Here is a 25,746-nt window from a genome sequence, read left to right on the forward strand (position 1 = left end):
TTCCTGTAATTTATGGTAAAAAATATTCACATCATGTTACATATTCAGTATGAAGTCAATAAATCATGTAATATAACATATGATAGAAATCCATCACAACAAACTCAGTGTGTTAATGGAGCATAATAATACTATAGTCAGATATTAGGAATATTACACACGCAAACACACTGATGATGTGCCAAAAGTGCTAAATTGATGATGTAGATGTGATATACATAAATTGATTACATTGTTATGGCAACTGCATGACATTACAGGCATTTTTATGGTGCAACTCAGTGAGAGTGGGGAGTACCAAGATGGCGGCAGGTGACTTCCAGTGAAAAAATAGAGATGAGTGGGCAAGAGGCAGGATTTGTTGAACTCATCCTGAGTCTGTTGCACATTTGAGCTGATATCTGAGATGGGAAAAGGGTCAGAATGTCTTTATGGAAGAGCCTGTAGATGTTGGAGAACTTTTGGAAAGCAGATATGTTTTTTATTCCAGATTTTTTAGTATCACCATTCTTAACCAGAGTCAAATGTTTATCTCAATAAAATTAAGCAGACTAGCTCCTGGTTTTTATTCCGATGGGCAAAATTTTAGGGAGAGAAGACTAAATCATGACTATTCAGATTCCCATTAGATCAGTGATGATTCATCCATCATGTCTGTTCTTCATTGGTGGAGAGGATCCTTACCTGCAGTACATGGGGGTTGAATCCAGGCTGAGGTAAAAGCGCTCATTAAGACTTTTTTTCTCTTCATCACTAAGCAGCCATATGTGTCACATTTTGAGATTCCAAGCAATAACTACTCGTATTATTTACTTTTTTTTTATACTAAATCAATGGATGGCTGGATGATTTATCTGGTGTAGGTACTACTGTAGGTTCAACATAACTGATAAATAGGCCGGATTTTATTGGATTTTTTTTTTTAATCAAGATTTATTGCTAGTTCCAGGTTATTTATTTAATTTTATATATATACTTAAATGTTCTATTAAAAAGACTCATGCAGGTCTGCCATGCTTAATCTTCTTATTTTGCAGTAAGAACACTATCGTCTTCTCTGTTAAACATATTTTGAGTTCCACTGGTTAGAAATGGGCCCTTTGAGGCTTCTCATTTCCTCTTGTTGCCATGTGATTTGTTTTCTAAATTTTATTAATGACGGCTTCATATTATGCGCCCGCTTTCCCTCAACTTTAATCAGAATTACCTCAGAGTTGAGTTACCTTGTTGATATCAACTGTACTAATAGCAAATAGGCGAAAAAGTTTATTCAGGGTAATTGCTAAGAGATCAGATTAACAAGAACAAGATTTTTCCTGTTTGATCTTTACGGACAGAAAACAGAAAGGTTTTAAGCTTAGGAAAAAGAAAGTGAATAAATAGGAATAAAGACTGACCTCTTTCCTCAGCAGCTCCTCAGCCATGTTCCTATTGACATCTTTACTGAACCATCTGAAACAAACATCACCCCAACATTACATTAAGTCAACTAAACAACTGTGAGTGAATAGATCAAGTAAAACTTCACAATATATGCGATTGCTGTGGTTTTTAATTAAAAAAAACATGCTGAATAACAATGAATAGCAGAAAGGTGAGCCACTAAACCAATAACACATCTCTCTGTGCAGCTGAGACACATACAGGTTCCTGTGTGTAGTTTTTGCACTAAAAACCACAGGAAAACACAAAATAATTTACCTCAACCATCTTTAAAGAAAACGGGTCCTAAGATTAACTAAATCACCTTTCTGTATGAAGATAAACTACTTTAGAGAGTTTACAAATCAGGAAAAAAAATATAAGGTCTACATTTTTAGAGCAGCAGGCCAGAGGATGGAGTTAAACATTTTTTTAAAAAAATGACACGAAATATAGTCATGTGTGAGGGCCCCTGAAACTGAAGCAATACACCTCACACAAACTTGTTTCATGATCTTTGTGGGGCCTTTCCATCGACCTCCATTCATCTCTACAGCCTAACCGTGACCCTAACACCTCAGTCCTAAACTTGACCCCTGACCCAAAAACAGGGGTCCAGGCATTGGGCCCCACGAGGAGAAGCCGGTCCCCACAATGTGCCATTTTCCCTGAAATTAGGCCCCAGAATGTAATAAAAAGTACAGCAGGCAGACAAACAAATATAAAAATATAACTATGAGGAAAAGTTCTCTACAGTTACTGGATAGGATAATCACCGCTTTAAGGTAATAAAATAATAATACTGACTTTTTAATGTTTAAACCAGCCTCTCCTGGTTTTATCTGATCAGTTACTGGAAAGTGAGAGTGGGGACATTTATGAAACACCTTTATTATCAATCCATAAATTTACTTAAGGTTTAACACAAAGCATTAAAAAATAAAACATAACAAATAAAAACAACTGCGCCAAAATGATTGGCACCCCTGCTGTTTCCGCTCTGCAGTTTTCAGGCCATGTTGACCAAGGCGGTTATCACATTAGGAAGGTTTAGCGTCTGGTGACCCATTAATGTTTTCTGCTGGAAGATCCATTGATGACCCATTTAATCAAAATCTAGATAAGTCATTTTTTTCTTAAAATAAGTGCATTTATTCTTGAATTGAGGAGATAAAAGAGACATTTTGCCAATGGAACAGGACAATTTAGATTTAAAATAAGAAAACACAATTGCATTGTCTTATTTCAAATGAATAATATCTAATTATCTTATTTTAAGAGTAAATATACTGATTCCATTGGCAAACTATCTCATTTACATACTCAGATCAAGGGTAAATACACTTAATTTAAGAAATTTGTACTTATTTTTAGATTGTTTTTCCAGTGGCAGAGTCCATGATGCCACATGCAATCCAACAGCGTTAGGGTAGATCCTCCGCTGTGCTCAGTCGTCCTTAAAATCTGCTTTACCCTCCACTTTAAAACATTAAATAGCAAATAGTTTGAAACTGCTTAGGTTCAGCTAGAGGTTTGGGTTTTTTTCTGACCTGGTTTGTGTGCAGTTTTTATTCACCTATATCAACTCTAAATAAAGAAGACTTGCAGTGAAACCACAACATTCTGTTTGTCAGTTCGTTTAGCCGTCAGGCCGCCTTATAGCACTCCTCCAGGTGATAACTGATAGATCTGATCTTTTCTTGTTGCAGCCACAAGCAGAGTGCGTTTATGAAGTTAATGACTAATCAAAAATGCAGAGAAGATTAAATACGGCAGCATGATTCAACTTTGTACCAGGAAATCTTTTAGCCCACTTACGCGTACTGCACCAGGTTCCCGGACCTCTTCTCCGTTACATAGTTGCTTGGGATATAGCCTTCCTCCCTGTGAAACAACACAGAGATAAACCTGGTGTAAAAAAGAAAATCGGTGCCAGACCAAAAAAAATTGGTGCACACAATTGAATTTTTACACAGTTAATTGAGAGCACAGAGTTCATCCTGCTGAGGTATTCGGGAAAAGATGTAATGCAGTAAGTAGCCATGCATACCTAAATCTGGGAAGACATCATCTGCCTCCATAACATTATTATGACTTATGTTCAGGTTTTTAATTAAACTGCAAGAACTGAAGCTTAAAAAAATTTAAAAAATCACCATTATAGTTTAGAATAGAAATTAAACTTGCATCTAAAACACATGAGAAACTCACTTTGTCAAGTTTGAGTCCCAAACAAGCTGTTTTTTGTAAAGTGTGCAAAACCAAACTGCATAAATTATGTTTCTGGAGCAAACTTTTGCAAACAGTTTCATAAACCCTGCAGCTCAGCAGGAGAGGATGACTTGTGCTAAAAGTTCTCCGATTTCCTAATTAAGGGGAAGCAACTATAGCAGTTCTTAAATCAAGGAAAAATATTATGAGGCAATTTCCAAAGAATCTAAAGTGCATCGTTCTTCAAAGAGGACAATTACTCAGAGGAAGACGCCAACCATCTCCAAAAAACAGATGATGTATGAGAAACCCTAAATGTAATATTCAGCTCACCAAATGGGTCAGTCTAATCTGAAAATAAGGAAAACTTTAAATCTTAAAAAAAAAAAAGTGTATTTGCTCCTAATTTGAGCAGGTAATGAAGATGATCAGCCAAAGGAATGGGTATTTCTACCTTAAAATAAGAACAATAGATGTTATTCACACAAGATAACATAGTATTTACATGTAAGTTTGTTCCTAATTTCAATTTTTACTTGTAAACTATCTTGCTTTATTTTAAATAGTCTTCATTATCTGCTCAAAGACAAGATTAACAAAAATATATACAATTATTTCAAGGAAAATTGACTTTTTTTGTGCGTTGAAGCTTAATTCAAATTGGATCATCAACAGGGCAAAGATTCCAAAACACAGCAGCACATCTACACTGAAGTGAAGATCTAAAGTGTTACAATAATGTAGTCAAAACCTTAACATGAGCGAAAAGTTGTGCCAAGACCTCAATGGAGGCTTTGCAGGGTCAAAAAACAGATGCCAACCTTGGGCGACCCCAAATCCTACTGATTTTTATCCGATGTTGTGACATGGATCTAAAAAGTGTGGAAGATCACTAAATCTACAAAAACTTAAACTGGAATCTCAACAAAACAAACAATTTTTAAATCATTTTCTATTAGAACACTGATTGTACTACGGAAAAACAAAGTAAATTCACCTCTACGTCAGTAAGAAAAAAAAAATCCTAAAATGTTAACGTTAACAGTTACATTAATTAGGCTGCACAACTGATCCTATGTGAATCAGATTTAATGGAATAAGCATAAAGAATACTGTAAAGCAAGAAATACAATAGAAGAATATAAAAAAAGTAAAATATATAATAACACTCAGTACTATTAGGTTATCCACAAATCAGAAAAAGAGGGAGGACAGAGAGAGCATTAAGGAATTTTTAATAATTCATCAGCAACCCCAAATCCTAATTTTTACGCTGAAATCAGAATGCTTGGGATCTCTGCAAATGTTTGCAAAATATAAAGAACTGCAGAAGCAGAATGAAGCAGAGGGGAGCAGAGCTCCTCCAGAATGCAGTCAGATGGGGGGCCATTATTTTTTTAATGGGGGCATATAGCGCAAAAAAAAATAAATGCATAAAAAAGGACAAACCAGGGAAAGAGGGTTTTTTTGTTTGGTATATTAAGTGAGCCACAAAGCCAAGGTTTCAGACTCCTGATCTAAGGGATGAAAACTCTGATACTATCTTAATGCAACTGAAACTTAAAGCTGGCTGTAATGTCTAAAGAATTATTAAAGTATATTGTAAAAGGCCTACATTACATTATTCCATTGGAAGAATCAGTTATAGTCTTCTCTCTGTGCATTTCATCATAAGATATTGATTTAAAAAAACAGTGCAAAAACTAGGTAAAAGTTACGATTTGTTGAAATCAGCATATTTTCCTTTCAGTTGAGCAGGTAGATCAGATTTTCTGCCAATAAATTAGTGTATTTGCCCTTAAAATTAAATAATTAGATATAGTCCTTTAAATAAAGGTAGACTTATATTTCTAATGTAAAATATAAATTATTTTCTGTCTAAAAACCGTTTAACCTATCGGCTCAAATCAACGAAAAAAACACTTATAGCAAAAAAAATATATATTTATATTTTAATGTTTGTAGTTTATGTTTTTATTATATGGGATCTAAAGCGATGAACACAAGGAATCCGATTTTGCGTCCAATACAACAGAAAATCGTGTGGGAAGAGGTCGTGGCGTTTAGCGTTCAAGTCAATGGGGATGATTACAGCTGACACGATTTTACGCAAGGGGTAATGCGTAGCTCTGACTGAGATAGACCGCAGCAATTCAGCAGTAATTTTATGAGTCTGACAGGAAGAGAGACGCAGTTAAAGAGTAATACACATCGACTTTGGCGGAAAATTATTATCTGTTAATCGCACATTGAAACAGTCAGATTTGGAGTCGTACAGCGAATATAAAGCATGGGGGACAGACCTGTAACAATAAATGAAACAAAAAAATAGAATACTTTATCTATGATGGGAGTTTTGGAGGACAGGAAAGAGATAAAAACAGTGATCCTCTTTGAGTCTCACACAAACAACGAGGGATGGAAATCGCAGTTTATAACTCTCCTCAAGAAAAATAATAACTTTGACAAACTCAAACACAAATCTCCAACAAACTACCCAGATATTTCTCTGAAAGTTCCCTCACTGCCTCAGTCGTCATATATTCCAATTATATTTTTTAATATAGGCCTATAAAAATGATCTGCTCTGGTTTGAGATGTTGCACAGCCATGTTAAAGGCACACTATGCAACATTTTTCAGTTAATTAATGTGTTCCATAACGTTTTGGATGATTAAATGAGTCATTTCAGATTGAACAAAGGTATTCTCGGCCGCCCTGGTGGTCTGTGGGGGGAAATACTGCACTTGCAATTGCAGGAGCCCTTGGCCCGCACCCACAGGCTCAGAAGTCTCGCGAGAGTCGGTCTTGCTTTACGGCGAGAACTGCTACACGCCCCTAGTTAAAAGCATGCTCGTTGCTAGCACAGTGGCGATCTTTGTGCATTTATCATGGTGGAACCAGCGTTAAAACAGCGAAAGCTCAGCTCGGAGCAGGCAAGAAAGAGGAAAAGGGCTCCGGACAGAGAGAGGAGTCGTACACGGGTGAACATCGGGCAAGCTTTTTCCAAATGGCGAGAGCTAAAATAAAAAGAAGGCTGCAAGGCTGACGCGGACCTCGTGTTTCTGCTGATGCGATTGTAGGTAACATTGTTTCTCTCTCTCTGTGTGCATGTTCATACTTTCACTGTGTTAGTCATTCGTTGCGTTCGCCTGTCTGCTAAGCTCAAAACAACCGCGCCTGGCTTGACGGAGAAACCAGGAGAACAGCTGTGCATATTTACGACAGTGCACTTTTACTTTCGCCCTCTGGGGGGAGCCTCGCTGGAAAATCAACACCGGTTGCATAGTGTACCTTTAAGTCTCGTTAAGCCAGTGGTTTATTTATTATTTAGTTTTAAAGACATTTGATAATGTGTCCATGTCAAATGTGGGAAATTTTCACTGTGTGGCAGAAGGGAAAAAATCTGCACAGATCTACTCATCCTGCCTAGTCAAAGCCTCTATACAGAGTTAACAGGAGCCAGGAGCAGGTCTGCCAGGGCACTGGCCCCTTTAGGCCCCTGCCTAAAACCGCCCATGTTTATATGCATCTGTCATGTAATGACGTCCATAAGGCTGAAAGCTGCCTGGATCTCCTTTCCTAACTTGGGTAGAGTTCTTACTACTGACCCAAGTGCTGCTAAATCATGGGATGTACTTTGGATTTTCCAAGGTTGTATGACAAAAATTCCCAAACAGGAAGTTTCTGAAACAACCTGAGGGCTAGAATGACTGACTTTGTGTCCTCTGACATATGACAGCACAATGAAAAAGTGTTTCCAGCGTCTGAACACTCACCCGTACTCATTGCGGGCCTTGTACCAGTTGGCGTCACACCTCTCCAGAAGGACGTACTCGCCCCCCCTGACCAGTTTCAGGTCGTGCGGCTCCAATCCTGGAAAATCGTACAGGGCCACCACAACCTCCTCTTCCTCCTTGTCCTCCTCCTCGTCGTCATCATCGTCGTCATCATCGTCTATATCATCCCCGTCCTGTGGGATGGGAGGAGGACGATGCCGGCGCTGCAGGGGGAAGGACAGGACAGAGAACTCGTCTCAGCGTCTCCCTTTGGCCTGATTCAGCCTGAGTGCTGCTGGTTACTCACATTATTTCCCTCCACAGGAAGTGGAGGCAAAGGTTTCCTGGTGACTAGAAAGGAGGAACAAAAACATGTTAGATCTGCACAATTTCTTCAGCTGTTGGCTAACTTTCTACTTTAACCGAAAACTGAAGATAGGACTCTGCATTTGGAGGAAAAGAAGACTTTTCTATTTTAACAATATCCTGTTAAAGTAAATCATTACCTCTGCCATAACACTCAAGCTTTTGCTGCTAAATACATGTTTTGAACATGAATTCACAGTTTAGAAATTCTGTAAAGGTTGAAAATATGTTTAAAAACAGACATGAATCCCAAACTAAAAAACAGGGACTTTTATAAACCATATTTCAATATTTTGAAAACAAAAAAAACATCACATAGGTAATATATTGGACTTCATTAACTTTCTTAATGCTAAGTTTTAAAAAGAAATCGTTAGATTTTATAACCCCAACAGTGTAGAGGTAGTTTTTGCTGAATAAAAAATCTAAATGAAAAATTGGAGGGCAAGAATATATATCTTTAGAAAAGTTGGGAAGGACGTAATTAGCTGATAATTAACAGCGAACATACATTAAAGCAGTTTTTTTTTGTAGTTTAGATGTTTGTGGGTTGAAGCCCAATCAGACAGGCATCTGCTGGTAAACAAGCATCAGCTGCAGCAGATTTCTTTTTTATATATATATATATATATATATATATATATATATATATATATATATATATATATATAATCCACAAGTTCCTTTAACTTTGGGACGTTATTTTTTTCAAACGAAAAGCTGAATTTAGTTCAGTCTGAGAGCGAGAACTTGGAGCAGTAAGAAACACTCCGTCCTTGCCTTCTGATAGAGGGTCTCACCTAAAGGACTGTACCATTTAGCTCATCTGCCAAATATTTCTAATGGTTTCCTTCAACACAAATTTCTATTAATTTGCTTGGAAAGCATGATAAGCATATCCCCCCCCCCCAGACAGAAATAAGAACTTCAAATGTATCCATCTGTGCCAACAGTGTATAGCAGGGGTTACTAAAACTTTCACGCCACGACCCCCAAAGTAACGGTGCAAGTTTCTTGCGACCCTCCCAGTATAAACATATATAAACACTGAGCGCAACAGCGCACGCACTAAAGGCCTATCCTATGGGGCCAAAATTGTTGCTTTATTATTTACAAATGTGTGTGGAGAGTTGTATATCTGTATCTCCAATAGATCTGAATACAGATTTGTGGATTTTTTTACACATTTGCAAACCAGATTACACACACACACAAGTAGTTTTGCACATTTGCAGATTGTTGTACAGACACACATTTACAGTTTCATTTACACATTTTCAACTCCCCCTGCACACGCACAAATCGAGATATAGATATACAACTCTCCACACACATTTGTAAATAATAAAGCAACAATTTTGGCCCCATACTATCCAAACATGACCATAATGACAACACAAAATTACACAACAGCCATAACATTATTCTACACTCATTTACTCAATACTTGAATTTGAACTTAACCGCACCTAATGAGATGGATGTGGAATATCTTTGGAGCAAGTCCAATGGTTTAATGTTGGAGACCTCTACTCTGAGATCACCCTCCACATTCAGTCGCGATCTGTAGTTATTTTTAAGGTACGTCAGCGCCGAGAAAGTCTTTTCGCACAAGTAGGTAGTGCCAAACGTTGTGGTGGATGATCCTCCCAGCACCACATCGTGTTAGTATTTTTTTTGTTTCTTGCTTTATATTATATTACAGTTTATGTTTACGTTGGTTATTTCTTTTAGACAGGTATTTTCTAATGGGTGCACAGTTTAGTTAATGTCTGTCTGAATGGTTTATTTACACTTGAGGTGCTGCTGATGCAAACCAGCTGGAGGAGGAAACCTGGAGCGTACCATTTTTGAAAGACTGACGGGGGAGACTTGTTTCAATTAGTTTGTCACTTAAATACTCACTTATTGTTTCTGCTAATTAAAAGTTAGTTTTGCTTTATTTGTTTCATAGAATGGTTAATTTTGTATTTATTAGTTCTTTTGTTATATTGTGCCTCCCTCATGTGGTAGACTTGGGTTACTCCATCCCTTTTTAAGCAGCATTTAGTTCTTTGTTTGCAGGTCAGTTTGTTTGTTTGAGTTGGATCCTCAGTTAGGTTGGGCCCAGATTCATGTTATTTTTGTATTTAAGTTATCTAGTATTGCTTTTCAGCCTTTGTTAACCATTTTTGACACAATTAAATGAAAGCACTTTTTCAAATTTTGAACACCTTTTGTCCTTATTTAAGTTTGGTCCCTCACAGGCTCCAGCACATAAAAAGACTGGATAGCTGTGGTTATTCGTCTTAGAACTAAACGCCGTCTTCAAGGTTCGGTCGCTATTTCTAATCGTTTTTAAATTATTTTTTTACTTGGGGGAATCACTGGTCTATACGAACAGAATTTTTTTTATAGAGTGAACATTTTCAAAGTGATTGAACTGCCTGGTGTCAAACAGGAAGTGTTAACAGTCTCAGCCCATTACACATGCAGGTGTGTCTTACTGTCTCCAAACAGATTGTACTCCTCGCAGCCCATGGCCTGTTTTTCTGCCTGGCGACAGCAGAGCCACAGGCCCTCCAGCCAGAACTGGGGGTGAAACTTCATCAGCACTCCTGCGTTGTTTTGGATCTCTGGATGCAGACAGACAGGAAGCAAAAAGCAAAATAAAACCTTCATATGCTGTCTTCTTTTGACATCTTTCACTGGAAAAAAATTCAAATCTAACTTTTTTCTTAAAATAAGTGATATTTTTCTTGAATTGTGAAGGTAAGTGAGAGATTTTAATAATGGAATGAGACAATTTACATTTAAAGTAAGAAAAAAACAACTGCATTGTCTTATTTCAGGTGCATATTATCTCCATCCATCCATTTTGGATCAAGCTTATCCCTGCTGGGGTCGCGATGGGGTCCATCAAGACCCCAGTCCATAGTGGGGCAACACAGGATTCAATTCAATTCAATTCAGTTTATTTATATAGCGCCAAATTCACAACACATGTCATCTCAAGGCACTTTACAGTTCAACCAGATCATACAGTCAAATTGATACAAAGTTTTCTATCTAAGGAAAACCAGTTGATTGCATCGACTCATTGACTCAAATACAATCCCCCACACTAAGCATGCTTGTAGCGACAGTGGAGAGGAAAAACTCCCTTTTAACAGGAAGAAACCTCCAGCAGAACCAGGCTCAGTGTGAGCGGCCATCTGCCGAGGCCGACTGGGGTTCAAGGAGACAGAAGCAGAGATACAAAAAGCAGCTGTAAAAGGCGGCCCCGTCCAGGAAACACACAGCCAGGCAGACGAGCTCCAAGGCAGCTCCCATGTCAGAGGACGAAGAGAGCACATCCACTCAGTCACGGTCAGAGAAACAGGACCACACTGGAAAACAGGCCGATCTCCAACATCTATAAACAAGGGTGTTGATAGAAGCAGCACAGCTGATGTTTCTTTCCAGGATGGCGTCACAGCCAAACAGGAACAGACGAGGCAAAGCTACTCTGAGGAAAAGCAGAGAGAGCAGAAGGTTAGAGATTGAACTAACAGATTCTGCAGAATAGGAGAACAGAGAGAGAATGAAGCAGAATGATGAAATGGGGGTCCCTATGTCCTCCAAAAGTCTAAGCCTATAGCAGCATAACTATAGAGATAGCTCAGGATAACCTGAGCCACCCTAACTATAAGCTTTATCAAAAAGGAAAGTTTTAAGCCTAGCCTTAAATGTAGACAGGGTGTCTGCCTCACGGACTAAAACTGGTAGTTGGTTCCACAGGAGAGGAGCCTGATAACTAAAAGATCTGCCTCCCATTCTACTTTTAGAAATTCTAGGAACCACTAGTAAACCTGCAGATTGAGAGCGAAGTGCTCTGTTAGGAACATAAGGAACAATCAGATCTCTGATATAAGATGGAGCTTGGCCATTTAAGGCTCTATATGTGAGCCTTAAATGGCCAAGCTCCATCTTATATCAAACATTCACAAAAACAAAACAAAAAAAACAAAAACATTCACACACACTCACACCTAAGGAGAATTTAGAGATCCTAACAGTCATGTTTTTGGTTTGTGTGAGGAAGCAGGAGTACCTGGAGAGAACCCACACATGCACAGGGAGAACATGCAAACTCCATGCAGAAATGCTGGGAATCTAACCCTGAAACTTCAGGCAGTGCTCCCCACTGCAGCACTGTGCAGAGCCTGTGCATATTATCCAATTTAACTTATTTTAAGAGTAGAATACCTCATTTCACTGGCAAATATTGTTATTTACCTACTCAAATTAAGGGTAAATGCACTTAATTATCACTTATTTCTATTTTGCTTTTGTAGTGTTACAGTGAAATCATCTTCCTCTGTTTGGTATCTTTAAAAGCAATCTGAAGATCATACAATAAATTTACTTAAACCTCTGTGAGTCGTCCTAAACTACTTTGTGCAGTTTGTTTTGGCATCCCAGTTTCTTTCATCTTTAAAGAAGATTTTTTTACAGAATTATCCTTCTCCAAATCCTTTTTTGTTTTCTTTTTTTTAAAATCACACCAGATCAGTCTGCAGATAAGAGGGTCCGTTTCCTGTCGAGTTTGTTTCTTTTTTGCTCAAAGTTACACAATGGGAGCCACAGAGCAGTGGAAACAGAGGGGGCTGCAGAGAGGGACCAGCCTCCTGTATGCGGTTCAAAGTGTGAAAACGTGTTTGCTGCTCAGATCAAGAACATGAAGAACATCCGCTATAAGCGCCAACATTCTGCTTTTCTGGACTTAGTAAGAGAAGCATCTGGTCCTTATCAGGGCGGGGGTAGGGTTAGGAGAGGGCAAGACATATCAGCTGGAGGTTTGGACTTTGACTGGGCCGTTCAACACAATGATCCTCTCAGCCATTGGGTTGTATATTATCTGCTGTGTTTGAAAGCATTGCCTCAAATCAATTGATTTGACAACAAATTTCTCTTTTAAACAAAAAATTACTAAATTCTCATGTCTAATAGCTGCAAAAGAAGCCCAAACTACCACTGCTCACCTACCATGCTTCACGGGACCTTTTACCTTAAATGCTGATTTTATTTTACTTTTCTATACATAATGCTTTCATGCATAAATATGTCTGGCTATTCTATATAGATTAAAAACAATTGCTGGTATAAAGCAGGCTGGCAGTTGACTTTCACCGGATTTTATCCAGAACGTTCAGGATGCCTAGTTGTTATCTTAGCTTTGCAAACTTCCATCATGCTTCTCTATTATTTTAGCAAACATGAGGCTTTCTAAGTTGTTCTAATGGTTTCCATGATGGGCAGGTCCCTGCAAATCGCTGCCTCTGACTCAGGAAGTTAAATCATGGGAGTTAAATCATAACTAATATGGTTTTATCACTGCATAGCGGTAAAGTAAGTCAAGGCTTTCCTGAAATCATGCAGGGATGGGTAGATAGACGGATCATTAAATGGATGGATGGGAAAGGTTGACTCATCTGGACCTGGAAATAATCTAGACACTTCAAGGCAGTGCAGGAACCTTCCAGCATTTGTGGTTTTACTGAGGCAAACAATGTGACGAGGAACAGACGCATCCATAACAACCCCTCACTCTGAAAGACGGCCATCTTGGTTTTTCTCATGACTCATCTGCAACACTTTCCCTTCAATTCCTTCTTCTTTTTATTCCCCTTCACCCAAACAGAGAGACTCACCGTTTTTAAGCATCAGGACCCACAGAGTTCTGCTTCTCTGACTCGGAGCAAAAACATACAGGGTGTTGGTATCGTACACCACCTGAACACAGACACAGAAAAGCATTTAGTACAACGAGGCCTTGCGAACGCAGAGGGGTTTATGTTCGGTAAATCATTGAAGGTGTAACAAAGACTAAGGTTACAGTTTTTAAACCCAATGCTCGGCTGCTTTCAAAAGAGTTAAAAATTAACAAGAAATGCAAGTTGCTGTGATTAGGCAGAGAGTTTAAACTTTAAATAAAAGCAAATCTGCAACAAAGAAGAGGGAGAGAAAAATAGGATAAAAAAAAAGAAATGCAGAGAAACAGTTTGGGATTGATAAGGTCGGTTGGCGATAAGTGACTGAGATCACAAAGCTGTGAGGGATGGAAAAACGATGCGCTGCTGTCAGTTGTTACTACATAAGAGATGTGTGGGAGTGAATGTAGTTCAGTTCCCCTCATCTTTGCAATGAGCTGAAGCTCTCATCTGTAGTATAAAGCAGGTGCATGTCAACCCCCCCCAGCAGCTGCTGCACAATCAGAGATCCATATCGACACAGAGGCAGGAGAACTTTTCTTAACTTCTCTCGAAAGTGCTAAAAACAGCAGCTTCGATCATGCGTGACGGAGTTAAAAAACGATGTCAAAGTGCTTGTTTTCTACCTGAAAGGGGTACTTGTTCCGGCAGGGGATGATCCCGCCTCCATTCTTCACGATCTCCACACATTTGATGCGGCTCAGCTCAACATAGCCCCTCTTGAACTTCTTCTGTTGATGGAAAAAAATGCGTCAGAAATAGCCCAGTGTGTTTATGTTTTGTTTTTTTCACAGTAGTGCATGTGACAACGCTGGGTCTTTTTTTTTTTTTTGATCTGAAGTTTATCAGATCGGCAATTAGAAAACACTTATTTTAGAGGTGGAAAAAAGTAACTTCCTTTAGCACAGCTTTTAATTTGGTTATCAGAGGTTTTTGCATCACTGTAGAGACGTGTGGGTGTAAACACTGTAAACAGACTGTAAATTTACTACACAGCCTGAATCAGCACACAGAACCTGACCTTGATCTTTTTAGGGTAGCGGCGTAGAGTAAAATACCTCATATATATAAAACCTTAATACTCTTATGTTATTAGACCAATATTTTACTATATATCGATGTTTTTGATACTGCTTTTCTGGAGGGAGCTTAAGATTAGGGTGATGGGAAGGAGGCCTTCCATCCTCAAAGACTCCAAATACCAGTGGAAGCTTGGTCAGCAATTACAGGAAAGCTGTTATTGCTCTAATAACAAAACATTACCTTTCACTAATAATTGATAAGGCTATAAAATGTCACATATGTTGATTTGTTTTGTTTTTTGCAAAAAGTTAACAAACCTGTTATAATATATATATATAAAAAAATAATGATGCCAATGCAGATTTTATGTTTAAGTCTTATTGTTCTTTCTACATCAAAGATTCATCCTTCGTTCAAAGGTATAACAAATTAGAAGTTTATTTTTTGTTGCACTGCAGAGACAAGATACAAAAATAGGTAAAGAAAAAAACTAAATTAGGAGGATTTGGCCATAAATTGAGCAGCTAAATAAATACATTTTCTATCTTTTCTTTACTTCATCTTTTCTCTTTTTTTCTTCTTTTTTTCCTTTTTCTTCTTCCTTTTTTCTGCTCTATTTACATTGCAGTGTCCATATAAACTGTAAAACTCCCTGTATAATTATAATAAAGCAATTTATATGCATGAAACAACTGGAGCAATATGGAAATTGCCATACTGCTACACTTGTTAAAGTAAAATCTTTTGGGCTCTTTTTGGCATCAAGACAATTATTCTTATTGCCACATTGCCAGACAGAACACTGTAAAAAAAAAAAAAATAAAAATAAATAAATAAATAAATGTATTTTCCCCCTAAAAGAAGATAAATATTATGCTATTCAGATAAAAAAAAAAGGCATTTTAAAGTAAATAAACTTATTTAATTGGCAGATTGTCTTATTTATCAGCTCAGGTATAGGGAAAATACAATTATGTCATGAAAAAGTGATTTTGTACTGATTTGTAGTAATTTCCACTGGCTGTGTGGCATTGCAGCACTACAGCGAGCTCTCCATCATTGGTCATCACAGATAAAGATTGAGGCTATTTTTATGATTCCTGTGCAAAATTCAAACATTTCTTAGACCCAAATGGGCAAGGCATGATACTGGACATGGAAAGGTAAAGAGGTGTCATACATTATAAAATAAGAGGTGGGCTGTCTGTATGCATGAGAGGGTCAGACATGTTACTGGCATGGATTGCTGCACAGTAACACTTGGAATCCATAGTAAGGTAAAGTCAGTAGAGGAGGCATTGTCCATTATTAACTCCTTATAGGACACTCATGAAATACTCTGGAAATCAGAATTTTAAGCCAAGAGGGACAGGACACCTTATTATCTTCGTAACATTCAAAATATATGTATATTTTGTCAACAATTAATGTAAATGTAATAAGAAACGGCCACTTGCCCTAATGCATAATAAAAATAACAAAATTGCTTCTATAAGGAATTCATGATAAACACTCAGAGTGAAAGAAATACATTATTTTGTACCTTAGAGAGATTAATATGGAGCCCCTAAAGGGACATGGAGGAGAAAAAAAAAACTTTTGCGAGATCCCGCAAAAGTATTGCGGGATCTCGCAAAAGTATTGCGAGATCCCGCAAAAGTTTATTTTTTCGAAATCTCGCAATACTTTTGCAATACTTTTGCAATACTTTTGCGATACTTTTGCGAGATCCCGCAATACTTTTACAGGATCTTGCAATACTTTTGTGAGATCCCACAAAAGTTTATTTTTTGCGAGATCTCGCAATACTTTTGCGATACTTTTGCAAGATCCCGCAATACTTTTGCAGGATCTCGCAATACTTTTGTGAGATCCCACAAAAGTTTATTTTTTGCGAGATCTCGCAATACTTTTGAGAGATCTCGCAAAAGTATTGCGGGATCTCGCAAAAGTATTGCGAGATCTCGCAAAAGTTTATTTTTTCCCTCCATGTCCCTTTAGGGGCTCCGTAGATTAATGCTGATACAGGCACTTACATTTTTTTTTTTTTTTACTTTTTTTTTTTACTTAGCTTTACTTACCTTTACTTTTTTAACATTTATGCTACGTTCACACCGGGGGCAGCAAAAGCAGCAAAATCGCGTCTGCTGCTTCATTTTTGCTGCTTGTACCAGTGAATTCTGACGCGCGTCTGATGCAGCTTTGCTGCTCTCGCTGCGCGGTCCAAAAGTGGGTCTGACGCGCGTTGGGCGGAGCTTCACTATCCTTTCTCTGCCTTGCAGCTATATTTGCTGTGATCAGTGGGAATAAAGTAGTTTTAATATGTTTTTAAGTGAGAAAATACACCTGAAAACTTCATCAGTGGAGTCAGTTCATCCAGATTACAATCCTGCCTCCCAATGTTATTTCTGTCGGAGCCGCTCAGACCCCCACATACCAGCGGTGCTCCGACAGAAGGAATCCATTCATCAGCAGCCTCTGGCTGGGTCGCCTCTTCACGGTTTACCGCGGCGACTTGTAGGTGTTTTTCATCTAAATAATCCAAACTGCAGGCAGCAGGATAATAAAAGCGAACATATTCTGCCGGCAGATGTATATATTTTAAGTTAATTATGCGTTAATAAACTGTTTAAGAGGAGTAATCAGAGAGGTCTGTGTCATCAGCGCTGTGTCTCTCCCAGCCAGCTCCCAGGTCAGCTTCTCTGATTGGTTGACGCGGCGCGTCGAGCAGCAAAAATTCAATTTTTCCATCTCGAGCAGCAGCGCGTTTGCGGCGCGTCGCGCGCGTCAGATGCCAAAACGCGCCCGACGCGCTGCTTCGGCTGCTCAGACGCGCTGCGCTTGCTGCTCGAAACACGCCGCGGGACTTTTTGCTGCGCCTTGACGCGCGTCAACCATTGACTTTGCATGTAAACTCGCTGCTTCTGTCGCGCCAGCTGCCCCCGGTGTGAACGCAGCATTATATTAGCTTATTAATATTTTTTGTCTTTTTTCTTAACTTGTTTACTATTTTTTCCAACTTAATTTACAGTAGGTTTTTCATCATTCAAGGGCTCATCTAATTGGTCAAATGCTAAAATACCACTAAAGCCACATGAATGGCTGGATATAAATGTTGTGCTTCTGGACGTCACTAAGGGATCATTGGGGGGACTCCATTTGTAAGAAGGTATGCAGGTGATCAGAAATGGTAACTTTCCCTATAAAGGGTTAAACTAATCCATCTGGCTGAGCTATAAAACAGTTCAGGACTAGACTGGACTAAACTAACTGGACTGCAGAGAAGAGCATCATGGCAGATCCTTCCTCCTCCTAGAACTCGATTTGGAACAGGTCTAGGTTAGCATCCTGGACATAAATCATATCAGCAAAAAGCTGCTTTTAAAAGGCTATTTCTGTGGTTAATACTCAAAGGTCAAAATGCCCAGGTACCTGTATAGACTGTGCATTTTACCACTAATTACATTTTTCACCTGCTTTTGCAAAAGAAAAAAAAAATTGTATTTTTACATATATATATAGATTCCCAACTAAATCTTAAGTCTGCCTTTGAAATGTCTGCAAACCTGGAGCAGAGTAGAACCAAAAGTCAAAATCCTGACTGAAATGTTTTCAAAACAGGGATAATAAAACTGTTTCATATTGGAATAGAAGGAATTAAAGTGACCTCTGGTTTTCCTTCATAGTATGTCAGCCTGGTCTTGGTGAGGACAAACACTCGTTCCTTGTAGTTCAGTGGTGATGTCCTTTTCTTCTGCTGCGAACGCTTGATCAGCGTCTCCTGCAGAAGCAGATCAGCATTCATTGTGGATCCCCCTGCAGCATTTGTCTGTCAGTCCATGGCGTCACAGAGCAGAGGGATGCATCTGGGCTAAGAAGAAACAAAAGACCCGTTAATAGGCTTGCCCTAACTGCTGGGGGAACATGGAGGTCCACAGATTAGGCTTATCAATAGGAAAACTGTTGGATGTTTCAAATAAGGTCACCCTTTATATGAGGAATGCCAAGCAAAGTCAGGTTTAAAGGCTGGTGTAGGGCTTTTAGAACAGCAAATACAGTTTGTAGATGTTTTCTGATCAGATCTAACCAGATTTAAATTCATTGGCTAAGATGGAAATTACAGTGCAAAACAGAAACTGTGCATCATCCCTGAACAGCATCACCATGCTAAAACATGGTGGTGGCAGCATCATGCTTTGAGGATACTTTTCTTCTGCATAGACAGAGAAGTTTTTAAAAGCCGAATAGATGAGAAACCTGAATAGAAAACAATCCTTCTAGAAAACCTGTTAAAGGTTACAGATGGGGAAGTTCTTAGTCCAGCAGGACAAGTGTCCAAAACGTGCAGCCAGCTGCAAAGTAAAGGTTTAAATAAAAAATATGAATTTTTAGGGCAATTTAAGTCCAGGTCTAGATCCAATAGAAAATCTACAGAGATTTAACCCTCACTGTCGCTCTCCATCCATTCTCACACTGCAAAAAATTTGAATTTCAATGAGTCATTTTTTTTTTTTTAAATAAGTGTATTTTTTCTTGAATTAATGAGGTAAGTGTAACACTTTGTCAATGGAACAAGACAATTTACATTTAAAATAAGAAAAAATGATTACATTCTCTTATTTCAAGTGCATATTATCTAATTATCTCATTTTAAGAGTAAAAGTACAAATTCCATTGGCAAATCATCTTATTTTCCTGCTCAAATTAAAAGTTAATGTACTTAATTTAAGACTTTTTTTACTCATTTCTAGATTGTTTTTGCAGTGTACAAGGATGACATGCTTCTCCAAAGACTTTAATTCCAGTAAAAGAAGAGATTATTCACTTCTTACTGATTTCAAATTAAAAAAGGAATTTGTGTTTAACAAGAACATAAAACCTAAATAGCTTAATTCTATTCCTACGAATATTTCAGCAAAGCAGCGTAAATATGAGCAGAAAAAGGCAAAGGATTATAGCCAAAGCATTATAGCTGGAAACAATCAGCTGAGTTTCCTTAGAAAACTCCATGTCAGCATGATGCACTGAAATCTAATACATTGTTTGATATCACAGTCTAAAAATACTGAACCTAATTTTAAACCATGCGTCTGACGGAAATGATTCAATCATCCATTTCTGTATATAAATTGAAACTGACAACCTAAAAGTCCAGAGATGACATTTGTTGTGAATTATGTTCCGTATACAGATACAGAAACAGGCTGAAAAGTTGTTCCTCTAAAGAGTTCCACAAAATGCACAGAGGAAGGTCAGGCCAACTACTTTTCTAGATTAATGTCACCAGAAAAGCCATCAAGAGGAAGTCCTTCCCTCAGACAGACAAGAAAGAAAACCTCCAACAGAAATAGAAATTAGAATCAGGCCTCAGGTAGGTCAGGCTGCAGGCATGTTTGGCCTGGGTTGTCTTTGGGTGGTTTGGTTCACACATCCTTCTTTATTCCCGATAACTACCATTACCTAAGAAGGGACATTTCTCCGCTTTCATTTTGACCTGTTTTCTCAATAAAAGTTTCATTTTGGAGAACATTTTACATTGTGAATCCAGCAGCAGGTATTGGAGAAAAATTCACTACAGCTGAAGCTTTCAATGAACATTCCTCAACACCGTAAAACCATTAAAGGGAAGTGGAATCACTGAAGGGGAGAAATTTGCATTGGAAATGACAGAAAACTAGACTACTTGTTTTTATGCGAAGCTTCATCCATCCCATTTCTTCACCAGGTTTAAAAAATGTCATGCATTTAAATCAAAGGTTCATTAATATCACACAAGTCAGTCTTAAATCCTGAGATGTTTCTAATCTAGTCCAAGTCTTAAACGGTTTTTAGTCACATTCTAGAAGACGTGAAAGGTTGTGAAACTGCAAAGGATGAAGACGCCCAGCTTTGTTGGAGGAGTTTTACATATGGAGCCAAAGACAATAAGAGACAAATACACTAAACAGCCAAGATCATTATAAAAGTCTTTCACCCAATCATCTGGTTTTTCTACCAGAAAGCTCAGTGAACTGGATATAAACTGAGGAAAATAAGTATTTGAACACCCTGCTATTTTGCAAGTTATCCCACTTGAAAATCATGGAGCGGTTTGAAATAGTCATTGTAGGTGCATGTCCTCTGTGATAAACTTAATCTAAAAGTAAATCAAGAAATCAAAATATATGATTTTTTTTTAACTATTTAATTTTGTAATACAGCTGCAAATAAGTATTTAAACACCTATCAGCTAGAATTCTGACCCCCAAAGACCTGATAGTCTGCCTTCAAAATGTCCACCTCCACTCCATCCATTATCCTAAATTAGATCCACCTGTTTCAGGTCGTTAGCTGCATTAAGACACCTTCGTTAGCTGCATAAAGACACCTGTCCACCCCATACAATCAGAAGGAAACCAACTACTAACATGGCCAAGACCAAAGAGCTATCAAAAGACACTAGAGACAAAATTGTATACCCCCACAAGGCTGGAAAGGGCTACGGGGAAATTGCCAAACAGCTTGGTGAGAAAAGGTCCACTGTTGGAGCAATCACTGGAAAATGAAAGAAGTTAAACATGACTGTCAATCTCCTACGGGACTGGGACTCCATGCAAGATCTCACCTCCTGGGGTCTCAGTCATCCTAAGAAAGGTGAGAAATCAGCCCAGAACTTCACAGGAGGAGCTGGTCATTGACCTGAAAAGAGCTGGGACCACCGTTTCCAAGGTTACTGTTGGCAATACATTAAGATGTCATAGTTCATGCATGGCTCGGAAAGTTCCACTGCTTAATCTAGCACATGTCAAGGCCCTTCTTAAGTTTGCCATTGGCCATTTGGATGTGTTAGGTTTATTCTTTATACATCATGTGCATTGTTACTTTATTAGACAGATTGGACAGAGCACAAGGCCTTCCTTCACATTTTGGATGTCACTGTGTGTACGTAGGTCATTAATCAGGGACGCCTTCGTGTCTTTAAAAAATACACAGGATATGGGCACATCTTGGAGCCGGACTGATAGAGGAGAGCTATCTGTAACCCTGAGGCATAGAGGCAAGGTGCATGAAGTTCAAGACATGGATGGCATGTCAGTTTCTGATATGGACAGCTGAGAATCCACCTGATGCAACACATAGACTCATGAGGTATAAGAAGCAGGAGATGACCTTGTTGGGGCTCAATCTTTGCCGGACGCTCGCGGACGTGACTTTTGAGCCCACAGCTGTGCAAGCTCTAAGCATTTTGTCTGTCCTGTAACAACCTGATCTGGAATAAACTCTGTTACTTTTTTACTCCTGTTTTATAGTCCTTTTTACATGTTTTTAACCAGTTTGAGTTAAGAGTAGTAAATAACTTGCTCCCAGGAAAAGAACCGTGATGAAGCCCCAGAGGCACAACAGCCTTTTTTAGGGGACATAACTTCCTCATTTAACAGATGATCAAGAGCAGTCATGGAGAAAGCCACAGGTCAGATTAGACCAAAATAAAACGTTTGGGCCATAATTCCACTTAGTCTGGAGGAAGAAGAATGATGAGTACCATCCTGAGAACAGCATCCCTACTGTGAAGCATGGGGGTGTTAGCATCATGCTTTGTGGGTGTTTTTCTACACGAGACAGAGCGGCTGCACTGTATTAAGGAGAGGATGACCTGGGCCATGTATTGTGAGATTTTGGGGAATAACCTCCTTCCCTCAGAACATTGAAGATGCGTGGAGGCTGTGTCCAACATGATAATGACCTGAAGCACACAGCCAGGATAACCAAGGAGTGGCTCTGGAGGAAGCATATCAAGGTTCTGGAATGGTGTAGCCAGTGTCTAGACCTAAACCCCATAGAGAATCTTTGGAGGGAGAAAACTTGACTGAAATCTGTGTGGAGGGATGGGCCAAAATCCCTCCTGCAGTGTGTGCAAACCTGGTGAAAAACTACAGGAAACGTTCGACCTCTCTAATTGCAAACAAGTCTACTATACCAAATATTAACATTGATTTTCTCAGGTGTTCAAATACTTATTTTCCTCACTGTAGGATGTTATGAGTTTACACACCAAAGGCACATCCTCTCAATGACTCAGCTCCAAGGCTTTGGATCGATGTCACCCCCTCAATCAGCATCAAACCCTTCATAAGTTAGTACCAATCTGCAGAACACACTTCAGTGGGAGCTTGAAAGTGTTTTTTTGGGGAAAAAAAGGTATAATAAAACAGCAAATGTTGCTGGACAAATTAATGTTTTCTACTTATTTATTAGAAAAAAATATATCAGTCAATTCAAAGTTTCTTTCTTTGGATTATGCTGAAACCCCCAAACTCAGGAAAGCATACATAACTAATTTACTCCTACAGTTATGCTATTTCCAGCACAGTCACTGACACCCTCAAAGATAGAAGGCTATAAAAACACAATGCTAAAGAGGTGGTTAGTTTAGTGACCAAAGGTACATCGAAGCATATTAAGAAGGTAGTGGAAGGGAAAGGTGTGGTAGAAAAAAAATAGTTTAAGAGAGAAGAACCAAGACAGAATGTGTGTTTGCAAAGCATTTGTTATCTACTGCAGGACAGATACCATCAGCCTATAAACTACTTGCATAACCACAATAAAAGAGATACTTATTCCAAAAAAGCTTGCCATTGTACAACGGAATGTGTAGCAGTATATGGTTTTAGCTGCGTCATTGTCAGTAATATGCAATCTATTTGTATTTATTAAGGAAATAATTAATTAGTGGTAAAACCGTGAAGTAGTATATCGGTTGGAAATGGGTGGAGGTGGTGTGTGTATGTTGTGTACTCCTTGTGTGGAGTGGTAAAGAACAAAGCTACGTCTTTTATCTGATTAAAGTGAAGCAGCAGCAGCAGAAAGCATAAATTAATCTCCTTCTTAACACCTGTCTTGTGATTCAAACTCCCATCAGAACCCCTGACAAGAGAGGAAATAGATTCCTTGTATGAATCACCGACCCCTGCATGATAAACACCTGTTCAACGTCCATTCCTGCTAAATGATGTGCACCAACCTGCCTTTTGACCTCATTACCAGCTGTCATTAGGAGTTCTCGCATTTCCTCATGAGCATTGCCATCTTTATTCAATGGTTTTTTGTTTTGTTTTTTAAAGGGCGGTGGCCGAGGGGTGCAAACGCCATGCAAATACAAGTATTCACAACCGACTCAAACAGTCCTGCAAAATCAAACTGAGACTTGTATCCAAAAAAAAGAAGAAAAAAAAAGAGAAATGCACCAATCAGAAAAGATGACGGATGCTAACAGTCGAAGGGGAATGCAAGGTAAGAAAAACAGCAATTAAGCAATGTGTTACACCAAGGGGAGACAATCATAAGTCATATAGGAGCAGACCCTTAGAAAGGCATCATGTGGAAAGTCCTACTTTGACATTTAAAGGCAACCCAAAAACTGACAGTAAAAATACAGCAATTAATTAGTTACAACAAAGTGGACTATGAGAGTTTATCTCTGCAGAATCTGGGAGTCTTCTATATAATTACAGATAAAGAACAGCGCAGCTCATTTAATGTTTATATTATGAGGAACCACTAATTTAAACAACAATAATGCATAAACATGTGCGTAGCTTTAGAAGCAAGGGACTTATTTTCCTATTGGTTCATTGTGATCACTATGAAGAAGGGGTCATCAAAGCGGTGTCTATGGGCACCACCTTATTTTATTCTGTTGCTGATCTTTTTTTAAATCACAATTGCTTTAAGAGAGATTGCAAAATGATAAAATCTAAGAAAAATTTATCAGAATTTAAAAGAAATATTAAAAGTATGTTTATTTTCCCTGACGTTAAGTTGACTCTGAGTTAATGGGTAAGTATTGGTAGCTCTTCCTTTGACCCAGTCACCGTGAAGAAGCTGTAAGCCTTAAAAAGGTTTCTGACCCCCTGGTCTAGATTGACCCTAACTGGTTTCAGCGCCTATTAGCTTTCAATCATCCCTCAGAGCACACTGGTCCCTGCCTCTTTGAAGGGAGGGTGGACTCAACTCAAAAACCTACAACACAACGATAGAGTTGATTATCTATCATAATCGTCATTGCCATGGAGGGGACCAAGACATCTCGCCTGGTCGGCCAGGCCAACAATGCCCCTAACTACCCTTTTTAGGGGTATGGGCCAGTATCGGGTATTTCTGGCTAACAACGACTCCCCAATACTAAAGGGCGGAACTGTTCTTTAGGTTCAATATGCATGTTTTCTAAGCCAAAACAAGGCTTTGTTGGGCTACTCTATGAAGCTTGGAACTCAACCCTAATTCAGACAAATTGACTATAAAAAGAAACGTCTTCAAACTTGGAAAACAAACTCTACTTTTTTGGTACCTCCTTTGAACATTTTCTAGAACTACCACTGGCACCACTTTGCAGCATTTCACTAACTGCAGCATTTCTCCTTTGCATGCGTTTGTTTGTTAGTCTGATTTTAATTTTTTTAAGACTATTTTTATGTGTGTTTTCTAGTCTCACTTTGAGTTTGCCAGTCTCATTTTTGAGTTTCTGTACGTTTTGCTGTCAAAGCCTGTGTTTGCACAGCTTTTGCACCCTTTGGCCACCGTCAAAAAGAAATGAGTTTCCGTCAGGGCAAGGACTAAAGAGACACTTCCTCAGTAATAAGTCCAAAAAAAGAAAATATAGCACATGTGTTTAAGCAGCTTAAAAAGAAATCAAATAAGCAGAAATGCTTTCTATTATCGACTTGATGAGAGGAAATGATTCAGTATGGGGTTAAGGTGATAGCTAGGAGAACTCTTATCTTGCTCTCGCAATAATAAATCAAAATCAGCAGGCTGTTCAGAACCACAGCCTGGGCCGGATAAGCTGAACAGGGATGCGGTACTAGCAAAGCATAAAGAACTGAGAACGGGGAACAGGTCTGACTAAAGGAAATGCCACTTTTAAATCTTTTTGCATTGGCATGCAGAAAGTTGTTATAGTGGCATTCAGTGGTGTGGTTAAGATCTAACCTAACCGTCTATAAAAGCTTTTCTCTGACAGGAAGAGCTGGTTCAGTGTTAATAAAACAATACAGAGCGTTCTAAATACTCCAAATTGAACATTACGGTGAAGTGTTGCGAAGGTGAATTCTGCAAAATTGAGTTTGGGCTTTTAATCTAACATGACAGCCTTTATAATAATTATTAAGAACTGGCTTAGAAATCTTGGGCAACAAAAATTTATTCAAGACTAATTAAGAGTGTTTATAGAACTT

General features: G+C 38.6%; 1 protein-coding gene across 2 annotated transcripts in view; it reads right to left on the reverse strand.

Moving 5' to 3' along the window:
- Positions 1 to 25,746, reverse strand: part of tec (tec protein tyrosine kinase) — a 43,196-nt gene that overhangs the window by 14,931 nt on the left and 2,519 nt on the right. Inside the window, exons 2-9 of one of the 2 annotated variants that reach the window (XM_038267793.1) lie at positions 18,201 to 18,404; positions 14,137 to 14,241; positions 13,451 to 13,532; positions 10,265 to 10,393; positions 7,720 to 7,763; positions 7,413 to 7,636; positions 3,241 to 3,306; positions 1,398 to 1,452 (exon numbers count right to left, since the gene is read on the reverse strand). In XM_038267793.1, coding sequence (XP_038123721.1) covers positions 1,398 to 1,452; positions 3,241 to 3,306; positions 7,413 to 7,636; positions 7,720 to 7,763; positions 10,265 to 10,393; positions 13,451 to 13,532; positions 14,137 to 14,241; positions 18,201 to 18,338 — 843 coding nt within the window. In that variant the 5' untranslated portion in view covers positions 18,339 to 18,404. The remainder of the gene's footprint in view (positions 1 to 1,397; positions 1,453 to 3,240; positions 3,307 to 7,412; positions 7,637 to 7,719; positions 7,764 to 10,264; positions 10,394 to 13,450; positions 13,533 to 14,136; positions 14,242 to 18,200; positions 18,405 to 25,746) is intronic. The other variant, XM_038267794.1, reaches the window with a different exon arrangement.

The sequence above is a fragment of the Cyprinodon tularosa genome, unplaced genomic scaffold, assembly GCF_016077235.1.
Source record: "Cyprinodon tularosa strain WSP-4 unplaced genomic scaffold, ASM1607723v1 ctg684, whole genome shotgun sequence".
In the NCBI taxonomy this organism is placed as follows: Eukaryota; Metazoa; Chordata; class Actinopteri; order Cyprinodontiformes; family Cyprinodontidae; genus Cyprinodon; species Cyprinodon tularosa.